Raw genomic sequence first — 25,686 nt, 5'->3', positions numbered from 1 at the left:
TCGATATGGAGAGGGCAGCGTCCACCTTACAGGGTCTGTGGGTGTGCCACGTCTAAAACAGAGCCTGATATTCAACAGATGCTCAAGAGATGGTACTATTAGCGCAGCAGTGCTCTGTAAAACACACAACACGTGTAACTGCAACGTGATGACGATGGTAATAGAAAGGGAAGGAGGAAAAGAGGGCAGCAGCGCCAGCAAGGGCAGAGCAGAGCAGCACAGCACTGGGAGGGAAAGAACAGACGTGTGCGGAGAGGAGCGAGGAGCCTGGCACGGCTGGAGGCTGGGACTCCTGAGGAAATTGGAGTCTGATTTTTATGCTCAAGAATATGGAAAGCCATTGGAGGCATCTTGAGAAAGAGATGATAAGGCAAGAACCATGCTCTAGGAAAACAGCGCTTTGGAAATGTGGAGGATGGGATGGAGGGAGAAAAAGCAGAGGCAGGACAATCCCTTGGTTAGGAGCCAAGAGGGCAGGACATTGAGCTGGAGGCCTGGGGACGAGGGCAAGCGTGGATCTGAGGGGCATGGAGGGGAGCCGGGAGGCTGTTAGGAGAGTCTGAGTGAAATGTGGGGCAGACCAGCACAGCGTGGATGTGACGGGATGGAGACAACAAAGAAAGAAACCCGTGGAGGATCTCCAGGAGCAACGACAGGAGAGGAGAGGTTCAGCGTGACCACAAGTCTTCAAGTGGGGACAAGGTTGTTCCGTGGCTCAAGAACCAGGGAAGATGACGAGCTCAGTGTGGGACCAGAGGGTCTGGGCACTTAGAGTGACACCCACAGGCAGACCCAGGAGAGACCTGGCCTCTGAGGAAGACTTGGGAGTCACGACCATAGAGATGAGACCCAGAGTTCAGGCTCTCCAAAATCGTAAATTACAGGAGAGGGTCTTAACAAACGTGAACATATCACATGGGCCTGATAAGAGGACAGAGGCGGGCGAAGTGAAGCCCCACCAGCAACGGACTTGAAAGAGGAGAATACGGCATGAAAAGGAGAACAGTGAGACCCACAAAAATCTTACTAACTTCTAAACTTGGGATTTTCACATTCACCTATAGAAACAAAGCTAGTAAGATCATTGGGTTCCTTCAGGTTTAGAAGTTAGAACTGGTCAAAACTCGGTGCTTCCAAACTTCTGCTATGAAATTAAACAAAATATTTTCATATCATAAAAATATCCAACAGAGACTAATTCAGAGGTTTCAGTGTTTATTTATACATTGCATATCTCAAATAGTTTGGGACGAAATGAAGGTTCGACAGGAAGTCAGCAGATTCTCATGGAGCAGGCTGCCCGTGTGCAGCACTGGGGAGCAGAGTCCAGAGCCCCTAGCCTGGCATCCAGATGGCAGACTGCACACGGCCCATCACTTGTCCAGGAAGTGCCACATTTGCTCTGTGAAGACAACGGGGGAGAAGGGGTGAGGGAGGCAGGGAGGGAGGGAGAAGCTAACGTAGATCTTTAGGGAGTGTGTGGGTCTGGCAGTAAAAACAGCCATGCTCAGGACGACACATCCCTGAGTAAAGCTGCTCCCCTTAGACTCCCGTCCACCTGCTCTCACGCGGCCAGGTCCTAACAAAACACACGGACACTCCTAGAGCCTCCCACTTTATTTCCTACCTCCGTCTGGTCATTCTAGTCTCTACTGAATGATACAGAAGTTACTGTCCTGGCTGCAGCAGGAAAGGTCTAGAAAAATACCAAAGTGCAAAAAGTGACTGCCCATCGAACACCCAAAATGAGACAGTACTGCAAAGACCTCATCAGCTTCCCATGAAAGGAACGTGCTGCTTTCCCATGAAGCCACGTCTGCGGATTCGCTCCTTTCTCCACACGTTAGAACTCGACTCATCGTAAACAGTTCTCATTTTCCCTCCAAATTTGCAAGTTGAATATTCTTCTAATGTTTTACCTTAAAAGGCCAAAGGCCTTGCAATAGTTTGAATGACAAATGACGTGTGCATATTCTTGTACTCTGAAGTTTTTACCACAGAACATTTTTACTTGTTTCTCAAAACAGCCTCAAATAATGGTAATAAAAAATATGGTATTTTTAATCCTACTATAAATTTTGATTTTAAAAACCTTCAGTTAAAATCAACGATTCATTAAAATGATGAGAGATAATAAGGAAAATCTCCCAAATTCACATATTTTGAGTCTTTTAAAATTTATTAGAAATGGCTGGAATCTCTCAGCACTTCACCAAAAAAAAGCACAAAATCAAACTATTTTCTTGCCTAAAAGTAATAAATGTGCTCTTTCTCATTTTCTGAAGTTAGGAAATAAGGCAGCTCATCTGGAAAGTTTAATGACTATTTTAAAAAGTATTTTATTCAGTTTATATGACTTCTGAATTAAGCTATTATATTCATTTTTTGCTTTCCACTACTGTAAACAAATTTACACATCCAGCTGGTCAAGAACTGAAATACAGCATACCTACCGTCCTCCTCTCCGTCCTTGTTCACTGAAGACGACACCTGAGAGAAGAGCAGAGTCAGTCTGTTACAAGGAACGCTGAGTGCGGAAACTGCATCCAGAAAAGCGTTTTCACGACCGAAGGGAACAGTTTACACACGATGGGTCTCTAACCCGAACCAAGCAAATACCGCTGTTTGCCCTTGAGCAGCACTGCTCCTTCTTTCAGAGAAGCGGACGCGGCTTGGCGATTGGTCCTCTCATGAGCAGCGGGACCACCGAGGATGAGGGAGAGAGGTCCCCGCAGCTGCTTCATCGGCTGAAGACTCGAGAACCAGGCAAACTCTCACACTCACAGTTTGCACATGCGTGTGTGCACACACACACATTACACAGTTGATTTAGCTTCTTCTAGAGCTCTTAAGTTAATTTATCTGTTTATTTCAATGACTGGGCCACTATTAAGAGCAGACGTAATATCCTCTGTGGCAGACAAATTTGAAAGCAAGGTTTTTCTGAGATAAAAGTTTTTTTTCTAACTAAAAATATGTATTTTTTTAGTTTTTTTAAACATTTCATTGGGAGATCCATCTTTCATAGAGAGGATGCACAAAGCCCAAGAATACTTGGAATAAACCCGCCTGCAGCCGCCGCCCAAGCTGGGGCACGCCAGCCTCCCCGGTTGAACCTCTTCTCCCAGAGGGATACCCACGACCCTGATCGTGTAACACACTTACAGGTTTCAAACTGAATGGTCAACTTCTAATTCTCTGAACGTGCTCACCCTCAACAGGAAAGATCTGACTGCAGCATCTGAGGTTCGAGGCAAAGTACGAATGGAGAGCCACACACCACACACCTGGATATTGGAAAGTTACCCGCGAAGCTAACAAAGGGACGAACAGAACACAAAAGATGTTCCCTCCAACTCTCTTCCACAGTACCCGTTTGCAGGACCTGGAAGCTGTCGTCTGGCTCTCTGAGCACCTCAGAGGCGGCCTGACTATGGCAGAGCAAGGAAGCGAGACCTGTGGCCTCATCCTGCCCCTGGCTCCATCGTCACTGTGAGGGCCGCCCCTGCGAGGGGCAGACATTCCACACACCCCCTCCCTGCACACAGCCGCCCATCCACAGGCCCCTGCAGGACGGGGGCACACAGTCCACAAAGCATGACGGGGACTTGGGGAGGTGCCCACAGACCCTGCGCCAGGCTTGAGCTGTCTGGGCAAAGAATTCCAGGGTCTCAAGGAGCGAGAGGTGATCTAGACTGGGGGGCTTGGGCTCCTGGTGGTGCTGAACTTTGGTTCCTTCATCTTGTCCCGTGGATGAGCACCAAAGCAGGAGCCTCTGAAAAGCAGGACCCCCAGCAGGACCCCCTTGCTCAGGTCTAAGGGCCATATCGAATATGAACTCAGCAAGAAGAAAAATTTAAATTTCAGCAATATTAAAATATTTCCTGTAATAGTCAATGTGTCAGCCTGGAGGGTGTTTTTCGTGAGATTAACATTTAAATCAGTAACTCTGGGTAAAGCAGATTGCCCTCCATGCTGTGGGTGGGCCCCACCAAATCAGCTGAAGGCCTGAATAGAACAAAAAGATGAGCCCCTCAGAACAAGAGGGAATTCTCCAGCAAGGTGCCTTTGGACTTCCTCTGCACCAGCCCTCCCGGGCCCCCAGCCTGCCAGCCCACGGTGCAGGTTTTGGACTTCCAGGCTGCACAACTCTTTTTATATTTATAAAAAGATTGTTTCCCTGGAGAGCCCTAATGTGTTCCCCCAAGTCATAAATAGTTTAAAGTTATTTTTCCTTCCATTCTTTAAGAAAAAGCCTGATCAAGGGCCAGCCCAGTGGTGTACTGGTTAGGTTCGTGTGCTCTGCTTCAGCGGCCCAGGGTTCATGGGTTCGGATCCTGGGCATGGACCTACACCACTCGTCAAGCCATGCTGTGGTGTCATCCCACATGCAAAATAGAGAAAGAGTGGCACAGATGTTAGCTCAGCAACAATCTTCCTCAGCAAAAAAAGAAAAAAAGACTAATCGACTATGCTTTGTTTTATTTTCTGTCATGGGAAAGGATGATGTAATGATGTAAATACAGACCTCTGTACAAGTTTTATGTAAAACGTCCTTGAGATTTTCCAAGTATTTCAAAAAACAAGAAAAATTCTCTTCAGCTTCCTTGCACGGAGACCACGCTTAACCACGGCTGGTTTTGGAGATGGCAGAACTTAAATAAATTTGGGTGTGAAAGTAACACTACAACATAAACGTTATACCAACTGAGATTAGGCCTTTGGGATTTGACGGCTCTCTTTTTCTAAACAGACTATAAAATCGAGTAACCTGCTTATTCTTTGAAATTGTTGCTCTTTAACTTGGGCAGGATGCCTGTTACAAAGTTCGTTAGAAAGTTAGCCATTTATTTAGATTTCCTGCTTAAATGAGCAGCTGCTTCTTGCTGGAGCTGCCAAACATTTCAAAGGAAGAAAATATGTGGTATATAAAATAGAATAATTGAGCAGCTTCTCATTGACCTAAAAAGTATTACAGAAATGGACAAACTACCCTAACTAAAACATTTATCATTACATTTTATTTTTAAATTAATTTCCAGAATGTTTTTATTTCTTCACTCAAAATATTTTCTCGGTTGGTAGAAGATATTCAGAATGTACAAAACCTTATATAAAAGAAAACAAACGTCACGGTAAGTCTAACACTCAGAGAGGATCACTACTCAATTGGGGGTAACTTTTTCTTACATTTTTCAGTATTAACATACGCCCAAAGAGACCAACATTTAAATGTGAAAACAACAACAGTGGTTCCTGACACGCAGCAGCATTAATTTCCCACCTACTGTCAATGGCTTCCTGATCCTTAAACATAACAGCCAAGAGAAGTCTTGCTTATGGAAACGGAAGAACAAAGAGGGGCACACGGCAGCATCGCGTGTCCTCAGGGGTCACCCCCGTCACATTTTCTTGTAAGAACTGAGACAGGACTCCCAGTGACTCACTTCTGGTTTCTCAGCAGGGGAGAACGTGGGCACCCTCTCCCACCTGAGATGAAGTCTCCACACAACAGTGAGTTTTACTTTTCACTCTCATCTGCTATCTCCTCCCCGTTCCCACTCCCAAAATACTTCTCATGAAGATTTGTATCTTTAATTCCTGTCAAACACATCTAGTGTTCTTGTTGTGAAGTATTCCTCTCCTTTTATCAACCAAGGCAAGCTTACCCCAGCCTCTGTGCCCCTTCCGTATAAACTGTATTTTAAATTAACAGGAAGCTCTAGTACAACCCCTCTGCGCTTGGTGTCTCGCCCCCAAACCCCACCGCCCCTGCCAGCAGTTCCCGCACAGGCTACACCTGTGCAAAGTAACTCCCCGGCACGACACCTGGGGCCGAGGCAGAATCCGGGCACCGTGCGACCGAGGGTGGCCATTCCTCCACTTACGGCGGGTTCACAGTCACCCACCAGGGGCGGCTGGGTCCTGGCCTCTGCGTGTGTCCCGGGTCATAAGGCAGGGAGTCCAGATTCACTGCATTTTCACATTCCTTTTCTGATTCTTGCTTTAGAAACCCACAAAACATGACCAATGTTTAGTTATCCATAAACAAAATGTAAGAGTATTTTAAGTTTATGTAAGTTTCATCCTCTTCCACTTCCTTTCAAGAATGTAAATAATTGGCTGATAGCTAACAAAATGATGGATTTACTCTCGTTTCCTTTAAGCTTTTCAGAGGCAAAAAAGGGAAAGAAGCAGGGAGATGCAGGTTGACTAGAATCAGACCCTGACTTACGAAGAAAGGACATGATTTGAAAATCTCTTACAGCGCGCTGTCCCAAAGACGCTCACTCTCAGCGTCACAGGCACACAAACCTGAAGGCACGGACTCGAGCCGCGCCTCACGCGCCTCAGGAGGGCTCTGCCCAGGAGCCAGTCCTGGCGGCCAAGGCTGTCCAGCCGCGCAGGGGCAGAGCGCAGCCCACACCGGCTGCGCGTCAGTGACCAGAAGCCAGGGCTGGCCCCTCCTTCTGGGACGTGAAACTGCTGTCGCCACATCCTCAACGGCTCCACACAGAGATCAAGGGCCCACCTGAAGGAGCACGCTGCTGGCAGTCGGGTCCAACGACCAGAGTGGACTGGAACATCCTACCCTGGCCGCCACTTCTCCTACTTGTAAGTGAGTTTGAACACTCCTCGTTGGCATTCTCCTACCGGAGCACAGACCCCAGAACAGCACTCCTAGGCTGGCTGCCTCTCTGACACGGTGTCTGTGGCCTCAGGAAAAGGGCGCACACAGGCCTCGGTGTGGATGTTTTTGTGCGACTGCCTTCCGTGGTAACCACGCCGCAGACTCAGACGGCGCTCACGTTGATGGGCTGGTCCACCTACACTCCTCACCGGGCCACCTGTCTCGACCTCAAGCCGACGCGTGCTTGGGGACTGCTGGTGAGGGTCAGGGATGGACGAGGCCACACGTGAACCACGACCTGATGTCACTGCCCCCGGACGCTGTTCCCTACAAGCCAGTTACTGAGTCCTGACACCAAACACAGCAAAACCATCCGGAACTCCACACAGCACTGTGGACATGATCGCTTCACTGAAGAAATAAAGCTACCAAACTAGTCAGAATAACACATATTTCTTTGCTGAGCTAACATCCACTGCCAATCTTCCTCTTTTCGGATGGGGTCGCCGCCACAGCACGGCCACTGACAGACAAGCGGCAAAGGTCTGCACCCGGGACCGACCTGGGTGGGACCCACACACTAGGCCACTGGGCCGGCCCAGAGCGACACATTTTCCATCAAAGTTGAAATTCCGTTCAGAGCGTTGCTCACTGTGCACCACGTGCCATCACCGCTGTCTTCTCTCAGCAGAAACGAGGCCACTCGGAGGCAAAGCAGAGTCAGACGGAGGTGCTGTGACCTCTGCAGGAGCATGCTGCCCTCCAGTTCCGCGGGTTTCTAACCTTCCCGAATGCTGTCCCTCTCTCCCGTGAGCCCGGGCGGCGCCCCCGCCGCTGAGAGGAGTGAGGTGACTGTCTCCTGGCCTGAATCCCAGATTCTATGAGTCTCAAACCCTGGGGGCGCCCGGCTGCGCGGGGTCTGAGCAGGTCTGGGAAGCCTTCAGGAAGGAGCGTGGGGCCCTCTCTTGGTCCCACACACACCGAGTTTGTGTGGAACCTCACAAAGTTCAAGCTTTTTTTTTTTTCCAGTAAAATGACTACAGTCACCAAGTATTGGAGAACCTTACAAGTTACCTAATGCAAACTTGCCCCACTTCACGTGACGCCTGCAGGTTTCCATTTCCCCAGAGAGCAGCCACCAAGAAAACGCTTCAGCAGAAGCACGTGCGAGAATTCCGGGGGAAATGCCCAGGTGGGAAAAGGGTTAAGTACCGGAATAAGTTACATTGTGGAAACTACCTTATGCTCTTTCTCCCTCCCCTTCGTCCTGCTAAGTCTCTGGAAACAGAACACTTCTTAGAGAATAACTTAAATCAGGTTGGCTTTTCCGCTTCCCAGCAGTGAAATGGGCTATATCGTGGACTCCCCTCTGCAGGCGACGTAACGCTACGACTAACCACAACAGTGACAACAAAACCCAGCATCCGTGGAGTACTTTCCAGCTGCTCCACACTCAAGCTGGGTCATCTCCTTCAACTCTACATGACAGCTCTATGAGGAAGATACCATTATTAACTCCATTTCATAAATAAGAAAACCAAGGCATAAATAAGTTAAATAATTTGCCTGAAGTTAGAATAAAAAAGCTGAGATTTGGACCTAGACAGTCTGACGCCAGAACAAACTTTTTTCCTTAAAGAAGCTTCATTGGACTAACACCGACATGAAATAAACTGCACGTATTCACAGTGTATAGCTGGATAAATTCTGACATATACACACACTTGTGAAGCCATTATCACAATCAGGATAATAAACATGCTCCCCACCGTCCCCCAGTTCCCCCCGCCCTGTAAAAGGGACTGTAAGACGCCCTCAGCTCTCTCCCAAACCCCCACCAACGGTCTGTTTTGTGTCTGCACTCCCTAAATTTATAGATGGCACGATACGACACGTGATATTGCTGCCTCTTTTCATTCAACTTTTGAAATTCAGCCATGTTGCAGCATGTGTCAATGACTCACTTCTTTTCATTGCCGAGCATCTTCCTTCCTGTGACTACACCACAACTTCTGTACCCCTTCACCTGGGGCGGGACACTGGGTTGTCTCCAGTTTCTGTTTCTTACAGATAAAGCTGCCGCAAACATTTGTGCACATGTCTGTGTATGACACAGCCTTCGTTTCTCTTGGGTAAGCAGCTAAGACTGGAATGGCTACGTCATGGGGCAGGTATGTATTCAACTTTCCAAGAAAATGCCAATCCGGTTTCCAGAGCATTTGTACCGTTTTGCAACTCACCCAGCAGGGCACGGAGGACCAGTCCTCCACATTCCTGCCAGGCTGGTATAGCTAACCCCTCGCACTCCTGGCTCTCCTAAAGTGTATCTAGGCAGGTCACTGTGGTCTTTAATTTGCATTTCCCTGGCGACTAGAAAGTGGCATCAGCTCCTGTGTTTTCAGTGTATCTTCTCTGACAAAGTGACCAAGCAAAACTTTTGCACATTTTTTGGGGGGGAGGGAGTGTTGTTTTCTTATTATTGAATGGTGAGAGTCCTTTACATATTCTGGATACAAGTCCCTTTATCAGGTACATGGTTTTCAAATATTTTCTTGCAGTATGTGCCTTCTTTTCACTCTCTTAAGACTGTCTTTTAAAGAAGTGTTTAATTTTGATGAAGTCCAATTTATCATTTTTAAAAATAGATTATGCTTTTAGTGTCATATCTAAGAAATCTTGCCTAACTAACCCAAGGTCAAAATAGGTTGACGGTTTTGTTTGAAATTTTGGTCTAAGACACACGTTAGACAATCATCATACACAGTGCAAGGTACGGATGGAAGCGGTTTTCCCCATATGGAATAACTAGTTGTTCAAGCACTATTTGGTGAAAAGATGATCATTTTGAAACTCAGTTGTCCCTGTGTATACGTAGGTCTATTTCTGGGTTTGGTTTCGTTGATCTCTTTGTCTACTTTTACACTATTTCTACACTTTGTTGATTATTGTAGTTTTATAAAATGTCTTGAAATCAGGAAGAGACACTATTCCAACGTTACTGTTTACAAACTTACTTGGTCTCTTCTAGGTTCTCAGCATTTACATATGAGTCTGCTGGTTTCTATAAAAAGCGTATTAGAATTTGATTGACATTGCATTAAATCTAAAGATCACTTTAAGGAGAACTGACATCATAACAATATGGAATCTTCCAACCCAAGAACATGACATATCCTCCCCTTTATTTAGTGCTCTGATTTCTTTCGGCAACGTGTTATAGTTTCCAGGGTATAAGTTCTCCACATATTTTTTTCCAGATTTATCCCTAAGTGTTCCATATTTTTGATGCCATTATAAATAATGTATTTATTTTCAATTTCCAAGTGTTTGTTGCTAGTATATAAAAGTACAATTGTTTTTTGTACGTTGATCTGTATCCTGCAAATTTGCTAAAATCACTTATACTAGCAGCTTTTGGGTAGATCTTAGGGCTGTTCTTCCTCTGCGATCTGGATGCCTTCCCCTCCTTTAAACGCCTTACTGCGAGGCTGGAACCTTCAGTGCGGCGCTGAGCACAAGCAGTGGGAGCCAACGGGGCCGGAGTTGTGTTGTGGAAAGGCTTTAAGCACAGATTTGACTGGTTTATGTCCGTTCCTTCCTCAGTGGCTCTGGCAGTGCACGCATTTCGAGCACTGTCCGTTTCGTCCACACGGCTGCCCTTGCTGGCACGGAGCTTCGCAGGGCCTCCCTGTTGTTCTCTGACGTCTCACGCCTGACCCTGGAAACCTGTCTTCTCACTCCTTCCTGGTCACTCTGGCTACAGGCTGATCAATTTATTGGTCTTCTCGAAGAACTAGCTTTTGGGTTCATTAATTTTCTCTTGTTTTTCTGGGCATACAGTTTTTTTAAGTTATGAAATACTTGGAAAATGCAGAGAGTATTATAATACATACCTACTCCCTAGACTTTTAAAAGAGTTATTAACTTTACAACCGAAGTCTCTGTTTCTCCCCACTCATCCAAAATAGAAATCTTATCATTTCCTTCCTTCTCAGAAGTAACTTCTAATCCCAGGCTAACACTGTGTTTACTGTTCTGACCCATGTTTCTAAAACGTGAACGCCGCATCTGTCTGCATCAGGGATGGAAGGAACTGCCTTGGCTGTCTACCTTTTACACCAACGCCCAACCCACGTCCTGCAGCAGACGCTCTGTTCACCCCATCCTGCGCCTTCAGGCTCCATCCACGCAGAGCCGCAGCTTTGCTCCCCACGAGGCACCTGTGGCCAGGACTCCACTGTCGGAACGTAAGTCTGTTCCCCCTGCTGTCTATCAATGGACGTTTACCCATTGCCAGTTTTCCCATGTCTGATCACGTAAACACAGGTATTAGTGTCCATAGACTGTGTATCTAGATGAGTAATTTCTGAGTATGGGTTATAAGCATCTTTGACTTTACTAGAAATCACTTGATTGCTCTTCAAACTAGTTGCACCAATTCATGCTCCCACTGGGCATGTCAGCAAGTATGGGAGGTCTCCTTTTCCCACTGGCTTTGTATATCAGGCTTTTCTAAACGTTTGCCAGTCTGATGCTGGGAATTACTCTGTGTCTTAGTTTGGCCTCACTGATTACTGGGAGATCTGGCAAATTTCCCCTTCACCGGCCATTTAGGACTGTCTCTCGGGAGCTGTCCATTCGCACTGTATGCCCAATTTTCTTCCTACTGGGTTATCTTTTTCTTGTTGATTTGAATAAATTGTTAATCTTTTTCTCATTTATATGCAAACATCTTCTCCCAATCAATGGCTAATCTTTATTTTATAGTATCCCTAGTTGTTTACAGCTTTTTTCTTTCTTTTTCTTTTTTTTTTTTACTTTATTTAAATGTATCAATCTTTTCTAGACTTTTGCTGGCTCTTTACTATCCTGTCAAGTTCAGTGAAAACTCTATCGGGATTCTGATTAAAAACCGATGGATGTCATTAATAAATATGGGAGAAACTGCCATCTTCACAACAAGTTTTCTTTTAAACTATTGTAAATCTAGTCAGCTTTTCTATTTATTCTTGATTTAATATTGGTAATTTATATTTTAAACAAAACTGTCAATTTATCTGTGTTTAGAAAGGTATTGCCAAAAACATCTCAGAATATTCCTTTCTGATTATTTAAATATCTCCTACGTCTGTAATTATGTCTTCACTTTAATTTGTGCCTTCTCTGTTTCATCATCCTTCCTATAATAGGTTTGTCTATATTATCAGTCTTAAAAGAAAGCCCAGTTTTTGTTTTAATTGATCCCTGCCATTATTTCTTTTTCTATTTCATTGAATATTTGCTCTACTCTTTATAATTTTCTTTCTTATAATGTAAAAAGGTAGGACAAAGAACAGAGCAATTGTTGAGTTTAATGTTTGGCCTCTCAATTTTCTTTCCTCATTTCTGCTGTATACATTTAATTTCTCTCAAAAACTATTTCTGCTGCATTGCACAAGTTTGGACACAGTGATTTAGGTGTCATTCAATTTTAAGTATTTTATAATTTGTTTTTTGAGACATGACTTATTTAGAAGTGTTGTTAGTTTCTAAATATATGGATTTGGGTTTTTCTTTTTTACTATTTTCATAACTGATTAGTAACTTTATCATATTGTAGACAGAAAATGTAGCCTGCATGACATCAACTTTTTGGCATTTTTTTGCAACTCTTTTATACTCAATTTTTGCAAGTGTCCACATGTACCAGAAAAAACTACGTATTCTCTAGTTATATATATCTATTAGATTAAACTTATAAATTTTGTTTCAATCTTCTCAACATATTTTCAAAATAACATTTACATATAGTAAAGGATCCTAAAAGTAGCATCTTAAACCCCAGTAGTCATATCAATTGTCGTTAAATATCCACTAGTATTAGATCTGAAAGGCAAATTGCAGGATGTGTACACACATGTGTACATACACACAGTCTCTGTTCCTTACAAGTGCTCTGAACTTTGCTCCCTGAAATAAACCTCCAATTTCTAGTCATATAGTCCTCAAGAACTGGGAAAGAATCCCATGTTCTTTGGCTATAAAGTTGGGTAAAAGTTAAAAAAACTTGACACAATATCCAAAAAATGTAACCGGGTGTTCCTGTGGCTGAACTCCTGCTGCCGGAGGCCACATGCTGTGCCCGGACACCCAGAGTGACAGGACAGAGGGCTCTCCTCTGGGCACCCCAGCGCTCAGAGATCTCAGGAACAAACCTTGTTTTGACACAGCGATGCCTCTGATGAGTGTATATGATTCAAACATCTATGTTCATAAACACAACCCAATAATCCTTTCGACTGTTTCAATTCTCATCTTCCTGAGATCTACCACCTTTCTTAAGGTGTCTCACCTAAGTATCACCAATTACTTCTGTAGATTTTTCTATTTTGTTTCCAAAATGCTTCCAAATAACACCCCTGAGGCTGTCGGCTTTCAGGTTAGTGTACTTGGTTATAGTGACAATATTTTTCCTAATCTGTACATATTGTTGGGTGACATTTAATGACTTTTTTGGTCTCAATGCTACTTCACTTAATTGTATTTTGATCAACATATGCTTCCTGCAACAGTTCTATTAACCATTCAAAGGTTTAGTTCATTTCTTCTCTTTGCGTATTTTAAAAGTATTAATTTACTAATGAATTCAGTTGCTTCCAGGCAGCATGATCACTAAGACATGTAAAATTCCAAGGATATCTTCTTATTAGAAGAAGGAAAGCCTGTGAGACAGCCAAACTAAATGGGAAAAAAAAGGGAAAGAGTCTTACTTATTTCATTTTCCTTGAGCCAAAATGCATCTGCACCAACAGCCAGACGCAATTTAGACACTTGGTGAATAACTCATGGAACAGGACAGCGCAGAAGTGAGCAAATGTATATAAATGACAATAAATTGGTGATGTTAAGACAAACAGCATCATATGAAATTAGTTGAATGGTTAATGTACTTTAGAAAATAGAATTTTAAAATTCAACTGAAAGGTTTTAATTTAAATTCCCTGAATTTAAAAATATAGATTTTAATGTTATTTTTGAACTTTATGCTTCTCAAAAGACTCAATGCACTTCGCTGCTGGGCTTTTCAGGGTTTCTGGTGGACTCCCCAGGACATTATAAGACCATGGAGGCCTCAGGCATCCTTACCGATTCCACTAACGACCTTGCCTCCTCTTGGGTGCAGCGGAAAGGGCTGTCACAGAGCTGCACGTTCGTGCTGGAGAGGAAAGGAAAAGATTATTATTAAATAGGATAAAAAAAGAGCAATTACCAAAAGGAAGTCAGGTCCAACCCTGCAGTGACAGTACAATTCCGGCCAATGAAAAGGGCCTGGAGGGACACGCGTCAGGACAAGCAACACTCGTCCAGGCCAAGCTACAAAGGTAAGCACTCGCAGCGCTGTCCTCTCCAGATTAAACGAGAGCTCACAGCTCTAGACAGCCTCCCAGGGTAGACACGAGGCTGGACCACAACCGCGCTTCACCTTCCTGATGAAAAGGGAAGCCACACTTGCCCCCAGGATGACGGCCACTGGAAGCCGTGCCCCCAAGTGAGGTGAGAGACCTTTTAGCTGGCGACTGAGCCATGCGGTGGAATCTCAGACACGCATGGGAGATTAAGCTGAGTGCTGAGCGGAAACCATACGAATAGGGAACCCGGTTTTCCTACGAGGTGGAGGCTCAGCAAGGCACAGCCCAGCTCCTTCCAGGGCCAGGAAAGGCTCTGTGAAGTGAGAGCTTTCCCACACCACGGGGAACGCACGTCACGTCCTCCTCCTGGAGGACGCACAGGCTGCACTCCTCTCAAACGTGTTAAGTCTGATATCTAGAAATTTCATCAGCAGATTAAAATAGATACAGAACAAGGTAGGAGAGAAGGGAGCTAAAGCCAAATTAATTTTTTTAAACAGAAGAAAACAGTGACGAGCAGACTCTAAGGGGGATAAATGACAGACGACTCTCAAGACGCACCCCCAAGCGGATCTAAGGGATGTGTCACCAAATTTATTTGCCCAATGGCTTTGTAAAATATGTGGGGATAAACACAATAAAAAGGTCTATTTGCCTATTTATCTTTTTAACTACATCTCTCTGTCATCAGACTTTAGCTACACGGCAATTACACTACGTGTCATTTTGCTTTCTATCCAGACTCAAAATGTGGGATTTATTTTCATTCTTGGCATGAATAGAATTTGATGAAAGTTGGCATTATCATCCGGAAGACTAAACTATTTTGTATCCTCTTCTCCACAGCCCATGTTAAGTAAGCTGAAAATTGAAAAAACGTAAGGCCCTTTTTTTTTTTTCTGCTTTATCTCCCCACACCACCCTGCAGTACATAGTTGTATATCTTGGTTGCAGGTCCTTCTAGTTGTGGGAGGTGGGATGCCACCTCAATGTGGCCTGACGAGTGGTGCCATGTCCGCGCCCAGGATCCGTGAACTTAACCACTTGGCCACGGAGCCAGCCCCGCGTAAGGCCTTCTAAGTCAGATGTTTCCCTAAAGAAAGTCAAAACTAAACTTAAAAAGAACAAGGTAAAAAATTAGACGCTGCGCAGCCTTCAGTGCTGGTCCTCTGAAGAGAACACGGCGTATACTAGATATGCTGTGTACCACGTTTTTAACATTATAATTAAACCAAGTAACACATTCCTTGGAAATTCTGGGAAACGATGGTAAGAGGCCGGGGAGCTTCTGCAGCGGTGTTGCAGACGACCTCCAGCACATGGATTAAATTCGAGTTTCAGATAAACTTCAAACTATTTTTTAGTATAAGTCTGTCCCAAATAGTGCATCAGACATACTTACTAAAAAGATGCATTGCTCTGAAATTTAGATTTAACTGTGTGTCCTGTATTTTCAATCTGTCAAATCCGATAACCTATTTCTAAAGGAAAGCTGTTTCCAAAGGGACTTGGAGAGTCTTGCATGATATACCAATTAAAGATGGGTGATTACAAGGCCCCCGTTACTGTTTCTTCAATAGGCTCTTACATTAGCATTTTATATCCAGAAATTTATATCCTGAAAATTTTGAAGCTAAAAAATCTTATTTTGTTGTATTCTTTGAAAATGTGGAGGTAGAATACGGCTGTGCAGAGAGCAGGGTTAGAATCTGGCTTACGTCCCGGCTCAGGTCACTTCTTCCCAGTGTGGTCTCAGTTTCCACGGTTTGAAATGGAGGCAATGATGACACATACCTACAGGGTTCTCACGAGCAGTGATTAGGTAACACACATAAAACACGTGGCACCTGAGAGCCAGCAGAGTTCAATGAGCGTCGGCACACTGTCAGCGTAATCGCCCCCGGTGGGTGACAGCACAATGACCCCAGAGCTAGAAGTAACTCTTCGCTCAGAGTAAACACAACCAGACCCAGCACAGGAGGACCGACACCAGCCAGAGGAAGACGAACCAGAGATGGTCTCCAGCCATGCAGCTGAGGAACCCGGAGAGCGCGAGCCCAGCAGGGCTGCAGAGCTTCTCCGAGAGCACCCGTAGGAGGGAGACGGCAGCACACAGAAGCCATTCTCCCCTGGACAAGCAGAGCCCCGTCTCTTTAGAGGAGCTCACCCCATTAACATAAGGAGCAGCTCAGTCTACAGCTATAGGACAGTCAGCGCTGGAAGACATTCAATCATACCCAGTTTTGTTGTTAATAAATTGTACTATTTAAATGAGAAACACTTACCTAAATTTTAAGACTATGCTGAAAAAGAGAGAGTGGTCTGCAGTGTAAGAGGTAAGAAAAAAAGGAGGAGGAGGTGAAGGGTTGACGGTGTTACTCTGGCTCCAAGAGAGACTCTGGAGCTAGGATACTCACGCGCTTGCGTTGTGACCAAGATGAGCCTCTCGGTGGCTCAGATGAGATGTTCCTTGAGACCAACTGATCCTTCACCCCTGGTGACTCCACTCTAGCCATGTCTTGAACGTCCCTCTTGCCTCCCAGACCTTATGCACCAAAGGGCAGGGGCGCTGTTTGCTGCATTGGCAGCGGGAACCCCGGGTTGGCACAGGACCCGGGAAGACCTGCATCCGGCTGACAAAGCACGTGGTTCCCGGCTCCCTGAGCCCAGAAGGGGCGGCACAGCGCTCTCCACCGTGTGCGCTTCTGCCCCCAGTCGGGCTCACCCAGGCAGCTGTCTCTGTGCCACAATCTCCTAATTTAAGCAGCAGCTGTGCTCACAGATGCAGGAGTGTAGACAGAGAGCTGCCCTGGGAACACTTAGTGGCTCTGAACTACAGCGCCTGGAGACACCGCTGAGGCTCTAAGAAGCCTCAGTAAAGATGAATTGCTATAAAAACCTGGTGTCAAACAAGGTGTGGTAAGACAACTGTAAAACGCTAGGAAAAAAAACCTAAAAATCTCTAAGGGTTTTTAAGTGTAAAGACTTTAAGGATTACAGGATCTGACCTTTATTTTCTACTATATATGATGTTAGAATATATAGAATCTATGTGGGATCTATCTACATAGAGAAGGTCTTAGCTCTATATCCAAGACTGGTGGATAAGTACATTTAAATGTTTAAAGTAAAACAGACTGAGTTATACACATGACTCTTGTCTGACTGCCCTTAGTCAGCCAGCCAGTGACCCACATCATGTTGGGTAAAAGGACTTTCACTGTTTTCATCAAGAAACGATGGGCAGTTACCACGTAAATAAGATAACCGTTGGTTTCACATTGAAAAACCACTAAACTACAAGTGCCTTGGGGACAGGGACCACGCCAGCCCCTGGTTTCAGTGCCCAGCACTCAGCAGTGCCCTCACAACAGGGGCCCCGTGAGCAGTGTTTAAATGAAAAAAACCACAATTCTCTTTTAAAAGAATAAGATCTGAGTAGTAATATATGGCTACTTAGTACCATTAATAATAACATTACATAGAAAAGACAGATTCTTACCAGTTGATAGCCCCTCCATCACACTTCTTCATGAGCAACGCTCTCCAACACTCATGAGTAGACTTAATAACTCCAAGAGCAAACGCCTAGTCCAAACAAAAACAGACACAGCGTCACAGCGTCAGACCAACGTGGAGCTGTCCTCGCCGCGACAGAGACAGCAGGGACGCGAGCTCCGGGCGCAGGCAGACCTGAGAGGTCCAGCTCTGAGCAAGTCACCCCGTCTCACCAGGGCTTAACTTCTTCATCTATAAAGTGGAACTTTGTCAGGGGCTGGCAAACGAGTGCGGGGGGCCACATCCAGCCTGCCGCCTGTTCTGCAGGTGAAGGTTTATGAGCACAGTTGTGCCCACACATTGGTGCACGGCCTGTGACGGCTTTAGCGCTACGACAAAGCGCTGAGTGGCTGTGGCGGAGACCACGTGGCCTACAAAGTCTAACATATTTCCCACCTGGTCCTTTACAGAAAGCCACCTGCCACCCCTGATGCAAATCAGACTCGCTGAAAGAATAAATAAGATGCTGTAGGTAAGGTGCGTGGCCCAGCGCCCGGCTCGTGAGGAAGTGCACACCTGTGCCCTTCATCCTCGACCACTTCGGACTGCCCACTGTCTGAGGCAGTCAGCCTCCTAACACTTGCCAGTTTTTTCTTTGTATGAATTCATACGGCGTCTAGAAATGCAAAATCAACAACAGATACACCTCTTGCCAGATATGCATCTAGCAAGACCATCTAAGGAAAATTTGGTTCATTATTCCAAAGCAGAAAATTCTTTAGATTTTTCCCCAAAATGCTGCTAATTTTCCTTAAGTAGAGTCCTTATGTACTAACTAATTCATACTAGCTCCTTTCTCTGTCAACGATAACTAAATATATCATGATAAGAAATGAAGAAAATAAAGAACCTTGGGACTCGAGCTGTAATAATAATGGGAAATTCAGTTCTGAAGAGAGAAAGTTCTCTCAGGTCTGCTGTCGCCTGAGATACCAGGAGAATGACTTAATGATGAGGAGTCTCACTCAATATATGGGACCAAAAAAAGCCAATTTACCGTCTGGATAATACACGGAGAGATTTTTAACCAAATTATTTAGATAATTGCAATTATTTAGAATTATTTAGAATCAATTCCAATACTTGCATAAAGGAGTTGGTAGGAAAAATCTAGATTACAGCACGGGAGCCCTTTTCAACCATGTTGAAGAGACACAATTTAATCTTCTGAGTTAAGCATGGATTTTAAACAGCAGTGGTAAAAAGCAATGCATGAAATGAGTATTTTCTGAAACAAGCTTGTATAAATGAACTAGTTTTCATTCAGAAAAGAATTAATGTTGTTCAAAATCAAATAGACAAACAAACAAAAAATCCCAAACCACCTCACTATTCTGTAAATTTATCACTTGGCAGTCTTACCCTGAGGCAATAGGGGCCGCAAAAGTACTATATCAGTTTGAAATTTATCTTATCTCAAACATAAAATACAACATATTTTTTAGAGGAAAAAGATACAAAACTATTTTATAAATTTTCAACATTTTAATGTAAGAGAATCCAATTGAAAATAGTAGTTTTATATTTATATTTAGTAAATCCTAGACAAGGCCCTCAAGATCTTAAGGGTTCTTTTAATGTGCCTTTAAAAAAATACTGAGTCTAGCAACAAACTCTGGTGTAGCAAAATACTGCAACTGCTAAGTTTTCATTAACATGGCTTCTTTACTTACAAAGCAGACTTTCCTTAATAGTACCCACTAAAATGTTGGTTTATAATGTGTAATTTATACAGTGCTAATAACTTAAAAAATATTCCGTTTTAGACTTCAACTCTTTGGCCTATTTTCTCCACTCGCGTCATATCAGAGACACTTCACGGTAACTGGTTTTCTAATAGAAAAATCCTAAGACAGATAATTCAGGTGCTTTCCTGATTGTGCGGCAGCCTCATTCAGCCACAGTGGCAGGAACACTGAGGGGGAGCGGGGCTGCCCCTGGACTGACATTCGTGGGGAGGGACCTTCCCCTGTGACCTTCCAGAACTGCAAAGGGAAGGCTCTTCTCCACACCAACAGACTGACCATGAAAACCCTTCACTTTCTAAAATGAAGGCGGTATAGATAGATACATAGATGGAGACAGATAATTATCAGCCTTACTGATTCACTTAGATCTCCTGAAAAAAATTTCTTTAAATAAAAATGATAAAAGAATGTCCTTAAATATGAAAGTCAGTAAAAAGCACTTCTGTTATCCTGTTATATACAAATATTCACATAGGAAATCCCGCAAAGTGAAAGAAGTGTAGAACAGTATCGTGACGTGCATTTTGAAAATAAAGATTATTATCTTCACCTTGTCTTTGAATTCTCCATTGAAAGCAAAGCGGTTTTCTGGTTTTCCTTCTGGCACCTTATAAAATCGAAACCAATTAAGCGTAGCTTCCAAGTAACCTGGTTTGTACTTCTTAACATCGTCAATATCTGTAAGTGAAGACACAAAAAGAGTTTTTGTTCAAAAGTCAAATTTCATTCCTATGAGTGTAGACGCTGGACTGCGGGAGTCAGAGAACACGGGGTCTTGCCTGGCTTCGCCGAGGACAGCCACTCAGCCACCAGCAGACGCCGCGCCCCCTCCGGACTTGTGCCATTTCCCATGAGGAGCGTTACTCCTCCCCTCTAGGAACACTTCTGAGCACCCTCAGACACTGGTTAGCTTCAGGGCACAAGCCGATGGGACGACAGAGTCCTTCTCAAGAGCTCAGAGGCCTAACGAAAGGAAACAGACAGCACACTGCGACCCAGAGAGAAGAGCAGGTGGGACATCGCTCCGCAGGCAGGGAGGGTGAGCGGGGAGGTGACAGCAGCAGGATCTGTGTTTTTGAGCTACTAAGCTAAGGAGGGCTGAAGGGAGTGGAAGGAGCACCCCAATGCTGGCCCAGAGGGCGCCGCACTCACACGCCGATATCCAGTAAGCTCCTCACCGTGTGCCAGCACGTTCTAAGCAGGAAACGGAACAGTGAACAGGAACCACTCCCCGTTCCCAAGGCTCTGGCAGCGGGAAGACACAGGCAAATAAGGAAACCCACAACGTGTTAAGTGGCAAAAGGTCCGAAGAAGAAAAACAAAGCAGGGTAAGAAAGACAGAGACGGTGGACAGGGCACCCTTAAACAGGGTGATCCTGGAGAGGGCCCAGAGTTTTCCATTTCAAATCCTGTAATGATTTACAGGGCTTATTTTTAAGTTCTATTACCACATAAACAGCTTAACCACTACATTTGGAGGACATTTACTCAAATATAGCTGGAAATATTACTGTATGAATAATAATAGATCCCTCCCCAAAAGAAGTCCCAAGGAACATATCCTTTCCAATAAACATCAATTCAACAAGTATGAGGAATAACGAGATAAAAGCAGAAGGCGTAGCTCTCCACCAGGCCGTGCTTACGGGAAACGCACAGTCCTCTCTGTACAGGCCATGAGGGCAAACGACTCCTCAGGGCTTGAAAGGTCAAGAAGTCACGACTGAGCACAGGAGACGGCACCATGCAGGAGACGGCACGGGGATAACTCAGCATCACCTGGTTTCAGACCTGCTCCTCCACCCTGGCGGGAGCCCTTAGCAGGCACGTAGGAAGGGGGACGCATTCTGCAGGCGCGGGTTACACAGAGAGGACTACCCTGCTGCCTGACATGGAAGGCTTTAGCGAAAGGCCAGATGTGTCAGAGGACAAGGAGCATGGCAAGGCAGCGACGGCGGCCCACAGCATTGAGTACACTGCCCAGAGGAACAGAGATTCAAAAATTTACAATATGTCAATGGGCCACACATCTATCTGAAGTAATTCTGGAGGAAATAGCACAAACGTCACAACTAACTAAAGAAAGAAGAATTGCTTCACACTGAACACAGGCTCTGCCTGCTCCATCGGCACAGTCAGCACATGGGCAGGCGGTGGGGGAGGCTGAAGACAGGGAATTCTGAAGATCAAGACCACATCCTTTTAGGATTATACACTGCATCCAGGCCTGGAGTTCTGTCACGCCCCAGACAGAACACTCAACAATATGCACCTGACACATGTCGTTTCCCCTTCAAATTCTTATTATTTTTTCTGCTTATCTTATTAAAAGAGCTTCTTTCCAAGGTAAGCTTTCTACTGATCATTTTTCTATATCCTTTCACTGTTTTTGCAAAAAAAAAAAAAAAAAAGGAAAACCTCCATCAATTGAGTTCCTCCAACTCACTGTTTTCTTATTCAGAGGAAAAAAAAATCTTTCAGTCCTAGAGGTGAGCAACCAGAAACACATTTTAACCAGTGTCAAAATAAACAATCTTCTTTTTTAAATCTTCTTAAACATCATTATTTTTTTGTAGTAATTACAGGCATCTGCTTTAGAAATGGGTATAAATAATAATACATTTAAACCGCAGTTCATACAAACTCTAAAGTCGAGTTAAAGAGTGCTGTAAGAATGTTTCACAAATTTGCATTACTCTCTAAGGACAACTAAACACAATAAACTAAATTGCTAATGAGGAAATTAAACTCACTAATTTGCAATGAAAAGCAAAAACAGCATATATTCCATCACCAATTCAAGGCAAAACCGATGTTCCATCTGTGATAGAGCTTTTTTGATCAAGTTGTGAAATTCTCAAAATCTAAGTGTGCCCAATAGGAGATTGAGTGCTTGCAAAGCACTGCACGTTAGTCACGCTCTTAAAAAAATTACTGAATAGCCCAGGAAATTCTAACTGTTATGAGGCATTCTTACTTCTAGTAACCACCACTAACACATTGAGTGGTTTACTAGCAAAGTTAAAAATAAATAAAGATGAGATTTCAGCACATTAGGTGAATGCACTCATGGACTCAGGACTATAATAATAAAATAAATAAGTAAACAGCTTCTACTTATTTAGCATTGATTAAGGGGCAGACACTGTTAATAAGGGCTTTGTGTGCATTCACTGACTATCATCAGTCCTTCAGACTCCTTGAGAGCATCCATGGAGTAGATACTAACATCAGCTCACTTAAAGAGAAGGAAACTAAGAGACTGCACAACCTAACCTGGACTGAGAAGGTCCTGGTTTCAAATCTTGTCTCTTCCACGCTTTTTCTGACTTTCACAGTCAAACAACTTCTTTGGCCTCTTGTTGCCACCTCTGCGAAGTATCTGGGTTTTATTTTATTTGTTTTTTTATTGCAGTAACATAGGTTTATAACATTATGTAAATTTCAGGTGTACATCGTTATATTTCTATTCCTGTGTGGACTACGTCATGTTCACCGCCCAAAGACTAATTGCACCCCATCACCACACAGGTGCCATCATCCCTTCCCCTCCTCTGTCCCCTCTCCCCCTCTGGTAGCCACCAATCCAACCTCTGTCTCTACGTGATTGATTGTCGTTGTTTTTATCTCCCATTACTCACACCTGACTGATGCCTTCATCACTGTCCCTTATCCCGTCTACACACTCTGTCCCACTGCATACACCTTCTGGTAATCGCTTTTTAACTTACTGACTTTAAATAAGAAAGGAAAAGCCACACTACTCAACACCTATCTCAGCTCTTTCTCTTAAGTTTTGAAGGGGCCTGTTAAGCAGAGACATCAGCAATAAAAACCTGAAAATCTAAGAATGCTAATAAGCAGCGTAACTCTCTAAATACAAGCTAAACTTTTCCATTCTCAATTAATTATATCGTGGGGGAAAAACAGCTGCATTTCCACCAAAAACAAAACATTTCAAATAAGCAATTTAGACATTTGTAAAACCTCCACAGCAAATGCCTTGAGCCAGAATCTCATGTCCAGTAGTCAGTTCAATGAGTCACTCTTCTGAACGCATGAAAAATTCCACCTAAAATCTCAGACTGATTTGCAGTTTATAAAAGAATTTTATATAAATAACCTCATTTGTTCCTCATAAAACTCCTCAGAGTTGAGAAGAATAAGCACATTCATATTAAACATAAGAAAACTACAGTTAAGAAAACATAACAGATTTACCAAAATTTATCCAACTCATTCATGGTAGAAATAGTATTATGTAAATAAATGCCTTCAGGCGGCCGGCCCCGTGGCCGAGTGGTTAAGTTCATGTGCTCCGCTTCCGCGGCCCAGGGTTTTGCCAGTTTGGATCCTGGGCGCGGACATGGCACCGCTCATCAGGCCACAGTGAGGCAGTGTCCCACATAGCACAATCAGAGGCACTCACAACTAGAATATATAACGATGCACTGGGACTTTGGGGAGAAAAAGACAAAAACGAGGAAGATTGGCAACAGATGTAAGCTCAGGGCCAATCTTCCTCACAAAAAAAAGCATTAAAAAAAAAGGAATTCTAATGTAGCTTTTAAAAATCTTCGCTTTTTCTTCTATGCTGTGCAGTAATATTGTTATATTAAAAGAATATACGTATATTTTTATCTTAGTTTTCTTTTATTGTGGTAAAATACACATAACATAAAATTTATCATTTTTAAGTATATCATTCAATGGCATTTGTACCTCCATAATGTTGTGCAACCATCACTATTATCCATTTCCAGAATTTTTACATTACATGTATTTTTTACAATATACATTATTTAAGAAAAGCAGCAACTCTCTAGTAGTCATTTATCCCCAGTCTTGGAATTAATTTTATATGAAAGTTTCTATTTTGATAATTACATAAGTTATTGTCAAGATGAACTAAACCAACAATAAAAGTTAGAATAATCTAGAAGAGCTCTTTTATGTAGTAATCAAGCTAAATTTATTTCAGTTTCTGTTTTTAATTATAAGTCAAACTCTTAATCGAGATCTACTTGACCAGCTCCTGGACGGTTAACAAAGACCCTCGGCGCGCGTAAGCCATTCTGACAGACGTCCACAGCAGTCTGCGCACCGAGTCTGGCCAACTGCTCCAGAAGGAGGCCCACCCTTCGTTCCACAGGCAAATCTCAGCTTCAGCAAGCATCAGGTGTGTTTATCCTCAAAGCGTTTATGTCAATTGTACCTGTTGTTATAATTACGAGATTTAATGAAATATTACATATGGCAGTGACTTCATCAGTACAAAAGAGGGATTTTGTTTCTATAATTAATTTGAATGTTTTGAAATAATTCAATAAAACAGGTTGATAAAAATATCTGCTGTCAAATTAGGCCTGGGTAGGGAAACAGAGACGAGGAAAAGACATAAAAATCCATGATCATGCACGTGCTCTGCCAGTCAGCAGGAAGACGATTTTAGATATTCGAGGTCAAGGCCGGCCTCTGACAAAAGGTATTTTCCTAAATTCTTGGACAAAGTGTGGGAGCAACTCAAACATCTAGAAGGGGAGGATTTCTGGGAGGAAGACCTGGGAGGTGTGTGCCAACATCCTGGGGCACAAGCGTGCTCATGACGTCCAAGGAGGACAGCGAGAAAGCCCTGTGGTTAGCGCAGAGTGGAGAGAGAGGCAGCAGGTGAGGTCAGAGCAACAGCCCCAGGCCAGGCTCTGGGTCAAGGGCCTCATGAGGACTCTGCCTGCACCTTGAGAGCAGCCACGAAGAGCCTAGGAGGCGCGCTCTGGACTGTGTGGGGAAGAGACTGCGAGGGGAGGAGCGGGGGTGGACCCCCAGCGAGGGGCACTCAGTGTCCACGCGGGTGAAGCTCAGCGAGCGCCGGGAGGAACACAATGGTTTGCAGGCACAACAAATGGTCAGTTCTGGGTATTTTCAGAAGGAGAACTGAGAGGTATTAACAATAAATGAAAAACTTAAGAACAACAAAAAGCAGTAAAGATCAGACTTACATAACAAAGGATCAAGGAGCTGAAAAGGACTGGTCTGTACATCGAGTGACAATGGAACTACCGTACAGCTAAATGCAGTCCCCCAAACACCCATCACCTGGTTTCTCCAAAAGCCTCAGAGCAGGTGTCACGACCACTGACACGCGGCGTGCGGCCAGAGCTCCTCTGCACCCAGCTGCTTCCAAGTCTGAAAGTTCAACCAACAACACTCACGTGGCATCTCGGGCCAGAATCCTCACACTAAAGCTAAGGGCACATGACACAAATAACCACAGTTCTATATAAATCCCCTGGAAACTTTATAACTTCCTTTCTCACATGCTCGCTGAAAAGCAAAACAGAAAATAAGGATGCGATACAACAAC

General features: G+C 44.0%; 1 protein-coding gene across 5 annotated transcripts in view; it reads right to left on the bottom strand.

The window, feature by feature from the left end:
- Nucleotides 1-1,198: 1,198 nt before the first annotated feature.
- Nucleotides 1,199-25,686, bottom strand: part of PPA2 (inorganic pyrophosphatase 2) — an 80,749-nt gene continuing 56,261 nt past the window's right edge. For 3 of the 5 annotated variants that reach the window (XM_070259820.1, XM_023636790.2, XM_070259822.1), the window contains 5 exons: nt 19,876-20,003; nt 17,522-17,607; nt 13,757-13,826; nt 2,450-2,490; nt 1,199-1,402 (listed from right to left, as the gene is read on the bottom strand). In XM_070259820.1, coding sequence (XP_070115921.1) covers nt 1,336-1,402; nt 2,450-2,490; nt 13,757-13,826; nt 17,522-17,607; nt 19,876-20,003 — 392 coding nt within the window. In that variant the 3' untranslated portion in view covers nt 1,199-1,335. The remainder of the gene's footprint in view (nt 1,403-2,449; nt 2,491-13,756; nt 13,827-17,521; nt 17,608-19,875; nt 20,004-25,686) is intronic. The other 2 variants (XM_070259821.1, XM_070259819.1) reach the window with 1 other exon arrangement.

The sequence above is a fragment of the Equus caballus genome, chromosome 2 (genome assembly GCF_041296265.1).
Source record: "Equus caballus isolate H_3958 breed thoroughbred chromosome 2, TB-T2T, whole genome shotgun sequence".
Classification (NCBI taxonomy): Eukaryota; Metazoa; Chordata; class Mammalia; order Perissodactyla; family Equidae; genus Equus; species Equus caballus.
This window is presented reverse-complemented; position numbering and strand designations above follow the sequence as displayed.